At 36.0% G+C, this 20,816-nt stretch overlaps 1 protein-coding gene and 1 long non-coding RNA gene across 12 annotated transcripts in view; both read right to left on the bottom strand.

The window, feature by feature from the left end:
- Window positions 1-3,152: 3,152 nt before the first annotated feature.
- LOC108358222 (uncharacterized) lies at window positions 3,153-4,343 on the bottom strand. Its single transcript, XR_001846732.1, has 2 exons — window positions 4,014-4,343; window positions 3,153-3,953 (listed from the first exon to the last, which is right to left on the bottom strand). It is a non-coding gene; the product is annotated as an uncharacterized LOC108358222 (long non-coding RNA).
- A 2,133-nt stretch (window positions 4,344-6,476) lies between these two features.
- Window positions 6,477-20,816, bottom strand: part of LOC108358209 (uncharacterized) — a 36,845-nt gene continuing 22,505 nt past the window's right edge. For all 11 annotated transcript variants that reach the window (XM_017609399.1, XM_017609400.1, XM_017609403.1 and 8 more), the window contains 5 exons: window positions 17,638-17,869; window positions 13,459-13,603; window positions 13,252-13,372; window positions 12,509-13,188; window positions 6,477-7,279 (listed from right to left, as the gene is read on the bottom strand). In XM_017609399.1, coding sequence (XP_017464888.1) covers window positions 6,504-7,279; window positions 12,509-13,188; window positions 13,252-13,372; window positions 13,459-13,603; window positions 17,638-17,869 — 1,954 coding nt within the window. In that variant the 3' untranslated portion in view covers window positions 6,477-6,503. The remainder of the gene's footprint in view (window positions 7,280-12,508; window positions 13,189-13,251; window positions 13,373-13,458; window positions 13,604-17,637; window positions 17,870-20,816) is intronic.

The following is a 20,816-nucleotide window of genomic DNA, read 5'->3' as shown; positions in this document are numbered from 1 at the left end:
CCGCGGATGCGAATGCGGATGCGGATGTTTAAACGCTAACATCCACGGATGCGGATGCGAATGCGGATGTCAAGTATTTTTTTACCCAAACGCACTTGTGCACAAGGGTATTATAAATTTGTTCACATAACGGTTGTTTGTAGCAGGCAAAACGTATCGAGATAGATATAGACAAATGTATACATAAATGATCAGAATGAAAAGAGAAATCGATTAAGCGGTGACTGTCTGTCCGTCCGTCCGTCTGTGCACACGATAACTCGAGTAAAAATTAAGATATCTTAACGAAACTTGGTACGTGCACTTCTTTCTGATGTATTACGGATGGTATTGAAAATGGGGAAAATCGGACAATAACCACGCCTACCTCCCATATAACGGTAATTTTCAGAAATACGAAAACTGCGATATTGTAGTAACTACTGAAGCTTATTCACTCAAAATTAATATTTACGATCATTTTTAGGCGAAAAATACGAATATTATAAATTTCTGGAAAATGGGCGTAGCCGCGCCCACTTATGATTACATGTGTATATCTTTGGAACCGCTCCACCAATTTCTCCCAAACTTGGCACAGTTGTTGGCCTTCACAAAACATACCAAACCGCTTAAAATTTAGAAAATCGGATAATAACTACGCCCACATCCCATTTAACGGTAATTTAGAGAAATACGAAAGCTTCTATAAATCAGTGAATACTGAAGCTAATTTATTCAAAATTTATTTTTGCAATAATTCTTTAGAAAAAATAGGCTTATAATAAAAAGTTGGAAAATGGGCGTGACCCCGCCCACTTATAACCACATATGTGTATCTCGGTAACCGCTCTATCAATGTGTACCAAACTAAGTATGATTATTGTGGTTGCCACATAAAGGCAAAACGTTGAAAGTTTTGAAATCTGACTAAAAATACGCCCACTTTTCTATAACGGTAAATTTGAGAAATGTTTGAAACTTTAATATTTCGAAATTTAAGGAAGCTAATTTTACCCAAAATTCATACCAACAACAATCCCTTGAAAAGAAGTACCATTATTATGGAATTTTGGAAAAAGGGCGTGGTGCCGCCCACATATATCTATATAAGTTTATCTCATGATATCTAACTGAACGTTCTATCGAAGATGTTTGAAATAGACGTAAAACCACCACTGCTTACCATGTAGCGGTAGTCTTCGGAATGGTGAAAAAACTATAATAAATACTTGCGCCGGGTATTTAATGTTCGGCTCCGCCGAACTTAGACTTTTTTACTTGTTAAGAAATAATTTAGGTGAGTAAATTAGGCGATTTAGTTAAATAAAAATGGAAAGGTTAGTAATTTTTAATAATGTTTTTTTTTAGTATTTGAATTCAAAAATTGGAACATAGTATTCAATAAAAAGTTTTTAAAGGGTCGTAAATCAAACCTGCGCCACTAAATAACTACTCGCTCGAGGCGACAAACTTGAAACTTGACAAAATTGTAAATTCTTTTCGATTGACGCTGCACCAGTTGAGAGGTCTTTCAGTTATATTTTTTTTTATTGCGGTGCAATAATTCTTTTTTGAGGATTGCATCGGGCTGCAAATGTCGGATGTATCCTCCTGACTTCCATCTTCACAATCTCGTATCACGGCAAGATCGTTGCTTAAACACCGTTGATTTCCAAAGAATTCTTCATTCTCATTTTTTTGGTTGTTTCTGAATTTGAAGAACCTGTAACGTCAACAGCATTTTTCGATTTTGTTTTTGTAATTCATTTTTAATCCTTTCTTCTGTGACTGAAATAGCTTTTAAGCAGAAATAACGAAAGAAGGTTACCACCTCTATTTGTATTTTTTTATCATTTAATACTAAAGAAATTCATATACCAGACCCAAGGTTTGATCTATGGTAATTAATTAACATTGTTTATTGAAATATTTTTCAATGGGTGGCTTTGCTAGTTTAGACATTTCCTTCATTTGGTACCAAACTTGTTTAATTTGGATAAGCGGTTTGTTTATTATCCGGAAAAGACCTTTAATTGGGAATAAAAAATATTTGTTCAAGTTTGACTGGTAAAAAAACTGTTATTTTCGGGCCCTTCAATATTCGCATTCGCAAAAGATCCGCATTGATTATTGCGAATGCGAAAGCGAATGCGAATGTTAAAATTAATGCGGAAGCTCCGCGGTTGCGAATGCGAATATTCGCAACAACCCTGGTACGTACATATGTAGTTTGGCAATTTTTGGATAAAAACTACATTTTACTTCCATTTAATATATTTTTATTATTCACAAAAAAACTTTTATTTTTTTGTTTTAAAATTACATTAATATAGGTAATATTATTCATGGTTCTTTTTAGTATGCGATTTATACTTAATATTAATAATAGCATGTTGTATTAATTAAATTAATTGTAAAATTTCTGTTTTTTATGATTTTGTAATCGCAAATTTGCATGTATGTATTTATAAATACTTTACAGAAATCGAAAGAAAGAAAAATGTATATAATAATTAAGTAAATACGTAAGCAACTACAAATTTATTTTTAGTCGAGGCCGGAGTATTAAGGGGAGAAAAGGTATTGGCCAAAAACACATAAACACAGAAACTGTTTTTCTCTCCATTCCGTTCCGCAATTTATACCCGGCTAGCTTGGCAAACCACGGACAATTTTCGTACAATTATACGATTCGCACTTAAATGCTACCAATCGTTGTTGTTGTCGTAACAGTATTCAAACTCCCCAAAGAGGTTTTAGAGAGGGATGCTGGAGTGAGGGTCCTTGGCCAGATATAAGTCTGGGTCGTTCCTGTTTCGTAGTCCCGACTGTCGTGGGAACGCAACCAATCGTTAGTTTGGTGTGGTTAAAAAGCTAGCCGAAATCTGCTAAAGAAGTGAAACGAGATGTATCTTCTTAGATTTATTTGCTAATTGGTATTGGCGTTGAAAAAGTACTTCAACAATTACTTTTTTACAAAATTAAACTTTTTAAGCCGAAATGCTAAGCAACCGTTTATTATAGAAAAATATGTTTTGCTAGTTGCATCGATTTACTTTTAGTTTGTTATCATTTAATTGTATGTATGTATGTATGTATGTATGCATATTTTGTTGTAATATGTTTATAAAGTTATTTTGCATCCATGGACAGGCAAAATGAGAGCAAACGTTGGCCTGCATGACTGAATAGCAAACAAAAAAAAGGGAATACATATGTAGGTACTCTCTAAAACTTGCTTTTTTTATTATTTCGATCCATTGATTTATTCATTTACACAATTCAAAATCATGTATTCACGCAAAAGAAAAATAAAAAAAAATGTGTATTCTTGCCATTTTGTCTGTTCGAATCGCAAATCAAGTCTAAAAATTACATAATAGAAAAATCACAGTTTTTTAAGCATCAACTTAACTCGACCATTTGTCTGTGGTTCAATAAATGGTTAAAGCAAATGCTGAAATAAACGAAACAATGTTGTTCTGATGAACTTATATTATGTATGTGTGTTATGAGATATGACTTTTTTGAACACACATAGGCCAAATCCAATATTTGAATTGAGTTTCCAGCTAAAATGTACCTAAACTTTTATGTTTTATTGCAAATCGTCATCCAAGCTTGGATGAATATTTAATTAAAGCTAAATTCACACAAAACTGCCTTAAAACAGGTTACTTCGTACAACCAAATTTTTTCTGATGCTCATCACAAAACCAAGTGAATTCCCGATTTACTGCTATACTATTGATAGATTTAATGCCAGCCACTAATTCATCCCTTTGAATTAGACCTAAGCTTTCATTCTGTTTCACTACCATAAATCTTGTCTGATATCTGCTTGTCAGTAAGGGCAGTTATTATTTTTGATGGTATTTTTGTTATGCTACTATTTGCTTTAACTAATTTACAGAAAATGTAGCGTGCCTTCAAAACATGAAGAAGCTCAGCATAATATTTTTGGCAGACAACTATAGACATATCGTTAAAAAAAAAACTGTGAACGATTAAAATACAGCTAACAGGCCAACCAAAAGGGCCTTTTCACACAAAATCGAAAATTAAAATTTTTTAAGATGAGTGCGATCTAAATCTCTAGCTCAGATTTGGGATGCAAAATCGAGGAGGAAGGAACGGACAATTCAGTCAAAAGATATAAATTTCACTGCCCTAGAGCTTCTCTGGAAAGGGAGCCGATATAATTACATAAGCTACAACGTGATAAAGATTATATTTTAGGATGATTTTTCGCTTTGTCGTCGTTCGGCTTTCTTGTTGAAGTCTATATTAACATAACAATAATCTATGTCTTAAGCTAGGATCCCACTATCGGCGCAAATAGCACAATATGTACCGATTTTCATCGTNGGCCACGGTACAACGTGATCACTATCGCGCTTGATTAATAACAATAAGCTAATTGTCGAGGTTGATCGCGGCATGAGCGCCCGATAAAATTCGGCGTATTTTTTACAACTTGATTGTTCTACAATTAGCAAAAGAGTGTTCACATTATCGGTACAGCAATATTAATTTTGGTTGCTTATAGTCAGCATAATTTCGGCTCAAATTGCCGCATTTCGAAAAATTATGTTTGTTCACACTACCGGTACATGAAGTGCGTCGGAAATCGGCCCATTGCGCCGCTAATGGGATCTTAGCTTTAGAAAGAAACATAGGGAAGCTAGCAAAACTGAACATTGTTAAAACCTTAAAGGAAGTTACAGAAACTGCTTTGCCAAAAATATGTATGGTTGTATCTTATCAGCATTATAAAAGCTGACATTTTTGTATTTAATGCCTCATCAAAGTTATGGGAGGCATAAATTTTTCCAGAATATTTTTAAAAAGTCTTATACTATGCACATAGTTAAATTAAAGTTGTTTACTCATTTAAAAACAACTGGAAGTAAATTAGGTATATTAAACGCTTTTCCGAATTTAGCCCAAATTTCTCAATATAATTTTTTGTTGTAACATTAGCAGTCTTGAAATTCATTAGTTTACTTTAAGAGAACCAGTATAACCAATTAATAACAATTTGATGAGCATATCGAGGCTTATGTATATTCAATAACCTCTATCTGCAATTTTCACAAATACTAATTTCTGATCTTAGAATCCCTATAGGACATAGCAGTCATCACTGATATTAATTCTAGCATTGAAATCCATTAGTAAATTCTACTCACAAACTATTAATAAAATTTGCATTAACATTAGCGGTGACAGTTAAGTCTTAAATGGTTTTTTATGTGAGAAGCAAATTTTTGTGAAAATTACAGGTAGAGTGTATTGAATATAAGCCCTCGATATGTACATATTGCCAGTGGCTGAAATGGTATGTATTACAGATGGCAACTGGCAAACTAAAACTGGCAACTGAGTTGAGTTGCTATATTGACAACTGCATTTTTGTGGTTGCTGCGGAAATTTTGATTGAGATAAATTATGTATTTTTTCAACCGTTTCTTCAGCTTAATTCAAAATTCTATTATTTTCCACTTTGTATGACTTAACTATAGTTGCTATTCATAATATACATTTTCTCCTCAGCGGCGTTGCTTATCGACGATCCAATTGAGGTTGCGTTGCAATCCATAATCGACCCATTAGAACCAAAATATTACTACAACAAGTGAAACAAACGTCGGCATTTTTTTACCGGAAGCGTATGGCTGAAAAATGTCTTGTCTAATTCGCTGTGCTTTCAGGCTTTGTGTGTAGATAATGTTTTCTTTTAGCTGTAGATATAGTTATTGTTTTGAGATTGAAAATACAATATAGTACATATTATTCAATTTTAATTTTCGTACATTTTCATTGCTAATCCGCAAATAAACAGGAATTATGTCTGTATTTCATAAAGTAATTAATAGATTATTCACGTAACAATTCTTTTACCTTAAGTATGATTAGATACGATACATGTATAAAACATTATAAACGCAAATTTTGCAAACTGCCGGTTTTACAAAACGAAAAAAAAAATTTTGTTATTATTATTGTGGCGTAAAAACATATTACATATTGAAAAAAAAAACAAAAAAAAAACTGCAAAGTTTATTAAATTCTATTTCAATACTAAATATTGGATTTGTCCAGTTTAGAGCGTGAGATTAAAAATTCAATAAAACTTTTCTATTTGATTTTTTTCATGGCTTTTTTGATACATCGGTATCTACGTAGTTTACTAGCTACAGTTTACTCGCAACAGGCTAATCGCAATCGCTGTGTTTTTGGCTAAGCTCCACTCCGACACCAGCGAATATTGAAATGTTTCACATAGTACGCGTGTGTGACCCAATGGGATCATCTAAAAACTCATTAAGCGTGAATAAATATTGGACGCAAATATATGTACTATGTATTTTTCCGTTGTTCGCCGCACAGAGAAAAACGGATATGTGCGACCCCAACAACTTAGAGAGCAGCGTCAACTCAGTACATTTATTTCTATTTTAATGTATTCTTTTTTAAGAATTGGACTTTGTAAATTTAGGCAGAACAGAAATTAATGCTCATTTTCTGAGCAAATTTTCACAACTGCCACTTAAATTTGGCAACGACTTAAACATTGGTTTCGACGAATACTGCTGCCGCGGTCTTCCTATTCCAGCCGCTGCAGCAGTGCTGGGCATAACTCTACTGTTCATTGATTCCGCAGCGCGGCGACAAGCTCCTAATTCGTCCACTGTGTGCAACGATCGGCGCAGAGATGCTTGTGTCTGACGCGTTGTTGGCATTGTCATATGCGCCGCATAGGCTGCTGGTGGTGACAGCGGAGACGTAGGCAATTCCATATCTAAAATAGTATCCGTCGCACTAGCGGAGTGCTGCTTCAATAGTTGGCGTACACGTTTACTGCCGCCTATCGGTACGGTTGATGTTGCTGTTGGGTAAAGCGGCTCTATAGGGACAGCTGATGGTAGTAAGACATCGTTAACTGGTGCACCCAGCATCGGTTCACTATCTGGACCAATTACGAGTTTTGTGTCCGAGTAGCGGCGCAGGTCTTTTCCTAAAAATTGGTCTAACTGCTCACTTACGGCTTCGACATCCGCTACACTAGGCGGCGTTACCGCGCTCGAGTGTCGATAGCACTCAGTGGCTGGATAATCCACTGACGATTCCATGCTTAAGCCCATTGAGTCATTGAGGATGTCACGATTCTCTATGAAAATCGATGAATTAGAGTAGCGTTTGGTGTGTGGCTTGTAGGTGAAACCACCCAAGCCATTGGCCACTGCATTCGAAACACCGGAGCTGATAGAGGGTGCTTTTTGATCTCCACTACCTGTTGATCAGAATAAAATAAAAAATAAAAAACAAAGAGTTTATTAGAAATATTTAAGAGCATATTTTATATTAAAAGAAAAATTATTGGCTAAACAATAAAAATTGTTTAATGTGAAACATATCGAGCCCCAACCGCTGACGTTATTTTCGTCATTAGAGCTCGATATGTATAAACATACATATTCAAATTAGATATACATACATACTATCCGACTTGTCAATACATATGACCTTATTTAATAGCTTTAATGAAAAACTTTAATATTTCGAAAAGCTTTAAACTAACTTTAAAACTACAAAAGCTATGTTTGAAAGGAAAGAAAAGAGATGAACTTTCTATCTCCATCATATGGATGATAAGTTCAACCAATTATATATGTATTAGGGATGTTGCGAATGTGGAATTTTAGACATCCGCGAATGCAAATGCGGATGAGTATCATTTATATACCTCGTAACCAACAATACATACATAATAAATGTTCTTTTTATATATTTGGATTTTGTATGTTAACATCTTAAGCTGTTTCGACGGCGTTGGACCAAAAAGTAAGGGGTGTTTTTGAGGGGGCGGCATGTGAAGAGATGGTTGGAGTCATGCCAGAGTAACGCGGGTCTCGTGAGGCAATTGGTAGTGATTCAACTCCTAAAACGGCATTTATGGGGCGATAGGTAGAGAAGATGGTTTCCGTTGACTTCGTGGGGAGAGAGTTAAGCTCCGTGCGGTGAAGTAGCAAGCGAGTTTCAGAGAGATATCCGTTTACTGCGAAACAACCTCCGCCCTCTGGTGGGTGCGGGAGCTTCAAAATATAAATATTAAACAAAGGGGAGGGGTGGGCACCACCCAGCGCCAGTGCGGTCGCCGGGGACTAGCAGGATGCAGTGGATGAAACTACAGACTGGTCAAACAGAGCACTACAGACAGCCATGGGATCTTCTGATGTCGCCCGAACATCACCTTCATAGCGGGACCTAAATGAGCCCTGTAAGGGAACACAACATTATGCTTTGCAAACAGCTCCTAGCAGGGTGCTACAGGCGTGACCACCCGAACAGACACGTTCTTGAAGCGGCGCATCCAACAGGGCTCGTCAGAAAGCATCTCTACGAATAAGAGCGTGGTTACGCCCGAACGTGTACGTAGCGTAGCGTAGATGTACGTAGAAACATATCAAGTTTGCTGTTGATGGAGAGGGAGAGAAGCAACGTCTACGTTACGGTCATGCGGTGGAGAGTTTTTCTTAACATGCAGATCCCATAAGATAGGTCGTGGCACCTGACACGTTCTCCGTTCTTACGTCCGTGGGTAACTGCGCTTTAAAAGACAATGCCTTACGCAACCACTGGGGTTACATGTCTAAATAACACAGGTCAATTCAACACACACAAACTCAACACAGGAATTCAACACACACAAACTAAACACACACCAACTCAACACAGACTTCTTCAACACATGTGTTGGGTATTGTAATGATCGATATTTGACGGCCTTCTTTCTGCGTAGGCGGCCTCCGGCCGCACTTGGGGATTATAACCCTCACAAAGTAGAATTCTCCTTCTGTTTTGCGAAGAAAAGGGGCTAACACCTTTTGCAGAGAACACCTTTCTGTGTAGGCGGCCTTCGGGATTATAACCCTCACAAAGTAGAATTCTCTTTCTGTTTTGCGAAGAAAAGGGGCTGAACACCTTATCCAGAGAACACATTTCTGCGTAGGCGGCCTTCGGCCGCGCTTAGGAATTATAACTCTCACAAAGTAGAATTCTCCTTTCTGTTTCGCGACGAAAAGCGGCTGAACACCTTTTCCAGAGAACACCTTTCTGCGTAGGCGGCCTTCGGCCGCGCTTAGGCATTATAACTCTCACAAAGTAGAATTCTCCTTTCTGTTTCGCGACGAAAAGCGGCTGAACACCTTTTCCAGAGAACACCTTTCTGCGTAGGCGGCCTTCGGCCGCGCTTAGGGATTATAACCCTCACAACGTAGAATTCTCTTTCTGTTTTGCAAGGAAAAGGGGCTGAACACCTTTTGCAGAGAACACCTTTCTGCGTAGGCGGCCTTCGGCCGCGCTTAGGGATTATAACCCTCACAAAGTAGAATTCTCTTTCTGTTTTGCGACCAAAAGGGGCTGAACACCTTTTGCAGAGAACACCTTTCTGCGTAGGCGGCCTTCGGCCGCGCTTAGGTATTATAACCCTCATAAAGTAGAATTCTCTTTCTGTTTTGCAACGAAAAGGGGCTGAACACCTTTTGCAGAGAACATCTTTCTGCGTAGGCGACCTTCGGCCGCGCTTAGGTATTATAACCCTCACAAAGTAGAATTCTCCTTTCTGTTTTGCGACGAAAAGGGGCTGAAAACTTTTTTCAGAGAACACCTTTCTGCGTAGGCGGCCTTCGGCCGCGCTTAGGGATTATAACCTTCACAAAGTAGACTTCTCTTTCTGTTTTGCGAAGAAAAGGGGCTGAACACCTTTTCCAGAGAACACCTTTCTGCGTAGGCGGCCTTCGGCCGCGCTTAGGTATTATAACCCTCACAAAGTAGAATTCTCTTTCTGTTTTGCGAGGAAAAGGGGCTGAACACCTTTTGCAGAGAACAACTGTATAAAAAGCTCTTGCAAGTAATCACAATGGGACGACCAGACTTGAAGCCTGATATAATAATAAGTGATTTTGAACCAGCATTTATCGCAGCAGCTGGTAAAATATTCCCAGATGCAGATGTTCATGGCTGTTTTTTTCACTTTAAGCAATGTATTTATCGGCACGTTCAATCCATTGGTCACCAAACTCTCTATGGTACAGACGAAAACTATGCAAACGCCATAACAGAATTTGCTGCTCTTGCTTTTGTACCCGAAGACAGTGTCATAACTGCTTATGAAAAACAGAAAACATACATTATAAAGCCAATGAAAGTGGTCATTTGCAACCGATGATTGTGTATCTTGAACGCACGTGGGTAGGGGGAAAAATAGGAAATAGACGCACAAAACCGCTCTACGACATCAGTTTTTGGAATTGTTATTCGGCAATACTGAATGACGCGCCGAGGACAAATAATAACGTTGAGGGTTGGCACACAGCTTTCAACCAACGTGTCAGTAAGTCTCATGCCTCAATGGGGAAATTCATCAACACCCTAATACTGGAACAATCTCTCAGTGAAGCGATATGGGAAAATCATCTGTCTGGAAGGGTTATTGCGCCAACGAAACGTAAGAAATATGCTAATTACGATGAGTGTCTCAAAAGAGCTGCAATGAATTTCAATGCAGAGAACGACATAGTATTTGAGTATCTTCGAGGACAATCTCACAATGTGAAATTCCCCGCATAATTGGGACAGGATGCCAAAAATGACGGCGGATTGATTACACGGTGCTACAAAAAAATTTCATGAAATACACCTTAAACAAAACCTAGTGTAGGTTGTAGCTATGGTCGACCATTTGTATTTCAATACCTTTTTTTTTGTAGCACCGGTTATGTTAAAGTTGATATCACGAATTATGCTATTTATTGTATAATGTGTAATGTGTGAAGTTAAATTGATCGCGTGGATGACAGTCGTTAATATTAATTGACAAGGCGAATTTAAGAAGGTGGTGTTACGGTCTTATCTGAATTTTTCGCCGTGGAGAACATTACTTCAAAATGATGTGTTTGTTGTAATTCATACTGTCATTGTGCATATAATTTATTAGTTTAATTTTTTACTTATATACGGCTAACACCACCTTATTAAATACGCCTTGTTACTTGAAATTGTAAGAATAAACGGCTGTGCAACACAAATTTTGTGTTGAATATAATAAAAATAAAGTGAAGCGAAATTGTTCGTGTTGAAAAATCATGTGTTGAAATAATTTATGTAGAAAAGTCATATGTTGAGTTAATATGTTGAGTTGGTATGTGTTGAAATATCTTGTGTTATTTAGACCTGTTACCACCACTGGACCTGACTTTGTATAGACAGGCCATGTGGCTGCTGCAGCAGACTCAACTCTTACTTGAGCAGACTAGACCGCGACGTACTTACTGTATGTCCAGCATGTGGCTGGTCCCCTGATGACATTATACATCTCGTAACATGCCCACACAACCCAACACAAATTTACACCCCTCTCCCTCTGCTCCAACTCCGTAAAAGCATAAACAGACGGCAATGTTGATCCGGATTGACGGGCCAATTGCCCTGACCAAAATTGGGACTTGACAGACGGCAGTAATGCGGATTTACGTGCCGCGTGGTCGTCGGTTCGAATCCCATGGCTAGTACAGAATTCATTAAATATTTTTTTATTCATTCAATTATAAATTCTATTGAGCGATTCACAACGGTGTCGTAAGTGTCGTATTGCTGTATGTCGTAAACTTTAAAAGCTTAAATAAATGTTTAGAGAACTTTAAACGTCAACCAACTATTTTTTAGCACTACAAAAAATCATAAAATGACTTTGTTGGTACTTTGCGAACTCCTTTAATATATTTCTTAGGCGTTTAAAGTTTACGACATACAACGATACGACACTTACGACACCGTTGTGAATACATATGGGGTATTTTTTTAAAGTTGTATTTGTTAGTTGTCTTTGACTTTTTTAATAAAACTAAACTCTAAAAATTTTAAATTTGCTAAATTTGCTCAGAGAGCGTAGAACACGAAGAAAATTCAAAACTAGCCTGTCGTCGGTAATGCAGTCACCGTATTAATTCAAATAAGTTCTTATTCAATTTCAATTGGATTCCTATCTGAATTAGTATGATGACTGCATTACCGATGAAAAGGTATATGCCCATGCTAGTTTTGCCCTTTCTCTGTATTCTACGCTCTCTGGTCGGTTATCATCGAATATTCCCTTGATCCGAGTTAAGTTTCGGAATTAACTCTAGGACTTAATCCGGATCAACGCTAGTTAACTCCCGAGATAATTCCGAATTTACGAGTTGATCCGGATCAACGCTGCCGTCTGTTTAAGCTTTAAGAGCAGCAGTCTTTCTGAGCCTGACGCAGCGACCATTTAGATAGTTCGCCGTTACCGGTTGAGTTAGTGTATCACTTATTTATAATTGTTCTTCTTGTAAATAATTAACAAAAAAGCAAAAACAATTAACTATGACAAATAAATTAGGATATAAAAACTTCGCCCCTAAATAAGGAACGTATTTATAATTTGTTTCTATTCTATAACCAATCTTCTGTATTTATTATTCGACAATTTACTCACCACTAAAACTGCTTAATTGAAGCGCATGTTCCCGTCCGGTATCTGTGGAAATACCACCAGTGCTAAGATCTTGCCGTGAACCACCGCAAACGTCATTTACCGAGCCACGACTCGAATTCTCTGAATGTTCGAGTACGTTGTGTATTGAGTCATGGAAAGGTGTCATGCTACCGGATCCCTGTGGGCAGGGGCGGAAGGACGAGATCTGCGAAACCACATCATCCAACGCCCAATCGCGTTCATAATTACTTTGCAGCTGAGCACACTCAATATTCGCCGCTACAGCAACTTGTCCCACTTGTTGTTGCGGCGTCAAATGGTGATGGTGTGCTGCAGGTAATGCGCCTGAATCAAGATCGTCAGTTTGTTGTAGACGACGCTGCTCAGCCGGAAGATGGTAGTGGTGAAGAGAATGTTGATGAAGAGCCGTCGCACCTTCTATGTCTATGCTGCCAGCAATACTATCAGTCCTAGCGGCAGAGGCATAGTTGTAGCCATTGGAGGCAGAAGCGCCATTGGCAACTACTTCGACATTTGGGCCATCACATCCAGCTGGTGGCCCATTTGCGCTGCATGGGTGTGGTTCGCTGGGTCCTTCGTGGCGAGCGCGATGTGTGATTGCGGGTGATGGAGGCGACAAGGGATGCACTTTTTCTGGTGCATTTTGAATGAGGAGAATCCTATAGCAGAAAAAAATTTAAAATAATAATAATACTTTTTTAGAGTGGTATTTTGATATGAACCTATTTCTGGCCTTCCAACGATGACATAAATGTAGATAAGCTTTACATTGAATATACATGAAGACAACGCCACCCGTAAGACCCACCGTTACTACGGCCAATTTTGTCCAAAAGGGCCAATCTAAGAAATATCCAATAGTTAAAATCATAATTTTTTAAGAGCCGATAACTTACTCTAAAGATTAAACCAAGTACATAGTTACTTACCAATCAGTCCACGTTTCACATCATCTGCGGCACGTTCGATTAACACGCAAAGTGACCAAATAACGCATAAAGCCGCAGCACAATGGAACAATACTGAACAACAGAGACGTCTGCGCTCAATTCCAGAAATATCAAGGCTACGCCACTGTAATGAAATGATGTTTATTTTATTATATTTAGACGCTATTTTTACGAATATATACAAAGCGAATTGTTTTCGAGATGGCTGAAACATACATACTTAAGCATAAAACGAAACTCCAAACCTAAGAAAAAAAAACATGCAAATAATAATAATATTTTGACGCTTACACTTTTTCCAAGTGTTTGGCTGAGCTTGCCATCCAATTCGTGGAGGCACCTACCGTTTCACCCCGCCTCCGAACGGAAAATGGATTTTATCAGAAGCTTTTTCATGGCAGAAATACACTCGGAGGTTTGGCAATGCCTGCTGAGGGACGACGCTGTTAGAATATACTTTTTCTAATTTAGGTGTTTCCCGGACAAGGGATCGAGTCCACCCAGCCACAGTGGCAAAAGCATTCAATGCACCCAAAAAGATGTTTAGAAGTACTACTGTCCCCGCAAACATATTCTGAGCGCTTAGAATATATGAGTCCGAAAGGAGTCCTAGGTAGGTAAGAAATATGTGTTTCAAAAACAAAAAAGTTTTTACTCTTATATGAATCTATTAGGATTCATATATAATCCAAGTTAGGAGCCAGCACCTTGTGCCAATATAAAAACAATAAAGATTTGAAATTTATATCTAAACTTTTTTATACAGAAATTGAAAATAATTAGAAAACAAAAAATTAACAAAGTTTAGCTGCAGCTGCTTTTGAATTCATGTTGGAATTTGTATATGCACGTAAGTATGTATACATATCGGTGGCTGAGTGGAAGATCGACCTATCTCGGCAGCCAGTTCAAAAACGGCCTATCTCAAAAAACTTTTCAAGAACGCCCTACTTAAGAATTTTATTGAAAAACGCCCTATTTCTGAATTTTATTGAAAACACCCTATCTCAGAATTTGGTTGAATAACGCCCTATCTCAGAATTCGGTTCAAAAACGCCCTATCTCAAACGAAAATATATTGAAAATAAGCTGAGATAGGGCGATTTTGAATCGGCAGCTGAGATAGGGCGTTCTTCAACTAAATTCCTGGATAGGGCGTTTTTCAATCAAATTCTGAAGTAGGGCATTCTTAAAAAGTTTTCGGAGATGGAGCGTTGTTCAAAAATTTTCTGAGATAGGGCGTTTTCGAACTGGCTGCCGAGATAGGTCGATCTTCCACTCAGCCATCGATATGTTATTTGAAAGGAGGAGCACTGGTTAATGCCTAGTCGACTAATCGGTTAATCGATTAGCAAAAGTTATTTCAAAACATAGCGGACTTCACTTAATCGATTTCCCATTTCCTTTCGACTTTTTCAACTAACCGCTTACAAACTAGTCGACTAACCGTTCGTCTTCGATTTTTCGACCTGTTATTTTCTGTCAATAAACACTGGCTTTTTATATTTGTTTAATAATGAACAACTGTCACCATGCGAATAATTTCGGTTAGTCGATTTCCAGAGTAGTCATTGGTGAACGGTTAGTCTAATTCGAGCGTTTAAATGAATAATTGCTATTCGACTATCAAACGACAAAAAAGAAAGTTGCTAATCGACTATCCGACTTACCGAATAGCCTGATAGTACATTTTTAACAAAATATCTACTTCGCGGCCGCTGTGGTGTAGTGGTAAGCAGTGCGCGCTTCCACTCCGCAGGGCCTGAGTTCAAGCCCCGGTAAAAGCAACATCGGAAAAAAAGGTTTTTTCTTAACGGCGGTCGCATCTCGGCAGGCCATGGCAAACCACCGAGTGTATTTCTGTGATGAAAATCAGCTTCTCATAAATATACAATCGCCGTTCGGAGTCGGCGTAAAACTGTGGGTCCCTCCTCTTTGTGTGACAACATCAAGACGCACGCCACAAAAAGGAGGAGAAGCTCGGCCAAACACTAACATATGTGTAAGCGCCAATCTATTATATTATTATGATATTATTATCTACTTCACAGTCACATCTGTTGATCCATGGGACATTTGCTACGGCTGTGGTGTACTTGTAAATTTTCGTTCCTATCGATATTCTTATGCTCAGGAACCCCTCTCATAAGTTATTTTCCCTAAAACAGACTTACATATGGCAAAGATCTCCACCTGATAGACACTACAGTATAATATGCTTGCAGTTGCTCTCACCAGAGACCTATCCATCTTCAAGCTATGACCAAGAGCAGTAGCCGTGCTCCAATTCCAATTCTATATGGTATATGTTATCATGCATACCAGAAGAAGAAAGTTTGTTTTCGTTTACACGATATAAACTTAAAAAAAATCGGTTGGTAATCTTTTTGTTTAAAATATGTTTTTTTTTATAAAAAACATGTATTTCTTCCTTTTAAATGTTTTTTCTCAAATTTTTACATACGAAGTATACAAATATGCATATCAGAAGAAAGAGGGTTTAATCGCGTCTACTGCGATACCAATCAGAATTAATATAATGCATAAAATGCATAAAAAAAGTTATATACCCTTTAAATAAGAGCAAAAGGCGGACTACCTCTATATTTTTAGCTTTTTAGTTATTTATGTATATATAATAATAAAAAATAATTTTTTACCAAAGGCCCTATTTCGAGCTTCGAAGGCATATTTCGATTTCGGAGGCTAACTTCGAAAAACGGAGAAATTACTTTTTTACCTATGACTCAATCTCTTCATGTATATATTGTAACTATCAATATCTTATAAAGAGAAGTGTAAAACTTTTTTTTTATGTAAAACTAATAAAGTTAGAAGGACGAAATTCGAGGATTTGGTAGTAAATATTGGTCCTTGACATATATTTTGCTCAAAAATAAATACTGGAAATTTCCAAGGATATTCAAGGATAAAAGGACATTTTCAATACTTATTTGTTCTGGTGCACCAAAAATTAATTTTTTTTTGGATTCTACAAATGTTTCCTTTTAATTGATACCCATATTGTTAGATACTCTACAATGCACCAAATCTTTAAATAATTTTTTTATTCAATCATAGACATCCTAGAAATTTCAAAGTCCTTTAAAAAAAGTCCTGACGTCAGCGAGAAAATTTTAAAACGCAGTTATACTACATTTTGCGTGTGTATTAAAAATTTTTGGTTTTTGTCGCACGGTGTAATAAAATTTAGTAGACCTCGAATTTGGTTTATAGTAAATTTTTTAGTGCAAAATGCAGAAAAAGTAGTAATTTTGAAGAAAATATATTATCCTGCTGCTATAAATAAATGTTACATACATAATAAAAACTAGTTAAAACTAATTATAGAGATCCCGCGAAGCGAAAGATAATTGGACAAATAAAAGTTACAATGTTATTGAGAATGTTCCCCAAACTTTCAAAATCTCTATTCAGAATTTTTAGACACATTTTAGGTATACCTATCAAATTTTAGTAAAAGTAATAAAGTACAAGTTTCAAGTGACTAAGAATTCGCAATGATTTTTTTTTCATATAAAAACATTTTCAGCACGCTTTATTATTTAATGGACTAAAAAACTGCATAATTACCTAATTTTTTTTTTCTAAAATTGCCGAATAAAAACTTTAAAATTTCGGTGAAAATTAAAAAAGAAATAAAGTGGATTTTAGTTAGGCATCAGTGTGCGTCGCCGAGGCGTTAGAAAATCTCACTCGCCGGTGAAATGTTTAAATAATAGAAAAGGCTTTCTTAATAGTGGACGCCCCTCGACAGGTAATGTATAACTTCAGAATGTATTTCTGACATTAAATAGCTTCTTATGAAAACGTCTGCCCTTCCGAGAGGCCACAGAAAAGCAGGCTTCCCAATTTGTTTAAAGAATCGGTAGAAAATATCAGCCGAACATTAGCAAAAAGGTGTAAGCGGTGGATGTTTATAAGTAAATTCAATTAAAATATTCGTGTAATTGCATTATTCCACACATATTTTGTATGAAACTTCGATTAATCAATTAATTGCGCAGCTGTAAAGAGTTGTTTTTTAAGTTAAAGATACTTATAAATATTCCAAGTTCATAAATGAAAATCTCTCGATAGTATTTAAGTATGTACATTTTTTTACATTTTTACCCGTATTAAACTTCAATTACTTACCTCATTGAATGGTTTGATTTTTGTATGCATTATGAATGGAAATTTGCATAACTCACAGGCATTCGTTTCTGATGCAGTTAGCCATTGTTGGAGACACGCCTGATGTACGTACTTTAAGCTACCCGCGCAGTAACATGGCGTCAGCAAGGGATTTTGTGGATCACTCTCGCAATGGCAGATGCGACAAATATCGCCGCTACTCTGAGATGCCTGACTGCTCCCGGAACCGAATCTGTAAAAGATGACATTGAAAATACATACAATAAAGTCAATATATTTTTTTAGTTCATGTGCATACATAAATATACTAGAAAAACATTAGATGAAAACATTTAAATAGATTAAAATACTTAAATGGAAAAATGTATACGCTTGCACGAATACCAATTTGCATAGCACGTGCATGAGATTAAAAATTGCTAATTATGGCATTTTTAACGGCCAAGGCTTCAATATATGTATTTGTGTTGTTGAATGTAACAAGTCACGAAAACTCGTTCACGCATAAACAAAAATTGCATATGAAAGTCTAGAAAAATCAAAACAAAACAACTCCAAAATTGCATACATACTGTCATACATCTTGGAGTCACAGAAAAATACAACTTGTTCAGCTTAAAATATAATGGAATCGAAGAAAACATTCCAGTTATGCCAAATTAAGTAGTCGTTGGATACATATGTATGTACATATACATGCACATATATATACATTTGTATATAACATTTGAATATCATCCAGTTACTAACAAGCTGATCTTCTTCTTGGAATATGATGCTAACTAATTATTCGTTAGCTCGTATCTAACTGATTTCATAAATTTAATTTTTATATAAAAAAAAAAAATATATTGCCAAATTTTAATCATAAAAAAATATTCATCCGTAAGTCACAGCTTTGTAGGCACAAAAATGTTATACATACATAAATATATTCTATAAATACACCACATTCGTTCGAATTCTTAAAGGTTTTTACTGCCAAATTGTTTTTATATACAGTTGTCCACAAAATAATAGGAATAGGACCCGTTTGACTATTTTTATTTTGTTTAATTTTATTTAATTTGTTTTTATTAATTTTTATAAAAGTATAAGTAGCTCAATATCGAGCAAGAACCATATAAATCTAAAATTTCCAACTTTGTGCAAAAATTATAAAAATTCAACTATCTTTAACTAAAATTTAGAATCCTTACTTTACTTTTGAATATTATAAAAGCGAAAGTGAGTTTGTTTGTTTGTTACGCTTTCACGCTTAAATTACTCAACCGATCATCATGAAATTTTGCATACTGGTGTCATTTAGCCAAACTTAAAATATAGGACATAGATTTTATCTCGATTAGACGAGGGAGTGTGGTACCTCCTATACTGCACATCTCTGGAAGTCATTGTGGAACTTAGTACGGAGATATATAAAATCAATATTTTGCTCATGAAGAAAAATTGGCGTTATTGTAGAAGGGGGCATGGCACTTCCCATACAAACTGAATTTTTCATAGTGCATACCTCTAGAAGTTTTTTTCCCGTAGACTCAACGGCGTAGAGTAATGGAACTTGGTATGGTGATATATAAAATCAATACCATATTAAAAGACAATGAATAAAATAAAAAAAAATTTTATTTTTAAATTTGTGAGCACACCTATGTTTTATATATAATTTTATTCGTATTCTCTTAATAAATCGATTAATTAAGTGTAATTGATTTTCATAAAGTGCTTCAAAAGTTAGACGAGGAATAAACATAAAATAGAAAACAAAAGAATAAGCTCGGTTCAAATTATATTGTTTAAGTTGTAAATTTTGAGCAATGATTTTGAAAGTTGAAGTCACTTTATTGGGACGTTCTAAATTCAATGGCATCCCCCGTTTTACCAGATTGGCTCCGGTTTTCAAGATAACGGTATTTGAAAATTTGATTAAATTTTAACTATTTTATAAAAAACTCCCTCAGTTTTGAAGTTATTTTACTAAAATTTTGCACATAACGGTTTTTTAATATTAGCTTAATTATTCCTTAAAATTATCGAAATGCCTGCACTATGATTACTCAGATATGTGTTTTTGCGCTATAACTCTAACTTCATATCTGAATAATAAATTGTATGCGTGCTATATGTTAAAGTTAACCTATACTAAAATTTACGTGCTTAATTGGAGGAGTTATAACGCAAAACAACGTCTCTGGACAATCAGTTGTATGGGAGCTAGATTTTAGAGTGAACCGATTTCGATGATTTTATGAGATAGTGAAGGAAATATTAAAATACAAGCGTGTGCAAAATTTTAGTAAAATATCTTCAAAACTGAGGGAGTTTTCTTATAAAATAGTTCAAATTTAAGCAAAGTTTCAAGTACCGCTATCTCCAAAAGTGTAGACAATCGGGCAAAACTGGGGACGCCATTGAATTTGAAAGGTTCCAGTTAAGTAAGAGCAACTATCAGAACCTTTGTCGAAAAATTGTGATTTGATATCACGCTCGAAATATTCTGACTACAAGAAGGAGCATAATTAAAAGTACTAAATCGGGGATTTTACACAATTCTATAGAACATTTTTTTGAAAAATTTTTACAGGTATATGTAACGTTACAAGGACTAGTAGCTATAAAAATATTTAGATCGTTTCGACGTTTTTTCCAAATGTGCCTTCAATTAATATATTTTTGGAATAAAAATTACGCTCAAGATCGCAAAATATTTTATCTTTAAAAGTTGGTTTATTCTGAAAGCACACCTCTTGCTAAGATATTAAATTATTCGTAATTGTTTGTAGAATACAATACATACTTAAAAAGTGCTTAAAATTAAATGCTTCAAAAACTATAAGTAAGCGATAAACCGAAAATTTTGAAAATTGTGAAATGTGGAGTTACAGACTTTGAGTTACTTGCCATTTCGTTATTTTTTAATGCACATTTTTCTTACCTACTACATATGAAGTATACAGTGCTAAATGCCCATTAAATTTCAAATCAGAATATGGTGTGCTTCAAAAGTTATAATATGAATAATGAATTTTGCCCCTCCTAAAAATTACATAAAAAATTCACTTGTTATACCCGAGCGCACTTGTGCACAAGGGTATTATAACTTTGTTCACATAACGGTTGTTTGTAACAGGCAAAACGAATCGAGATAGATATAGACAAATGTATACATAAATGATCAG

Source organism: Rhagoletis zephyria, unplaced genomic scaffold (assembly GCF_001687245.7).
Source record: "Rhagoletis zephyria isolate East Lansing unplaced genomic scaffold, Rhagoletis_zephyria_1.1 Rzeph_scaffold_00223, whole genome shotgun sequence".
NCBI lineage: Eukaryota > Metazoa > Arthropoda > Insecta > Diptera > Tephritidae > Rhagoletis > Rhagoletis zephyria.
Note: the sequence above shows the minus strand (reverse complement) of the source record. Positions and strands in the feature narration are given on the sequence as shown.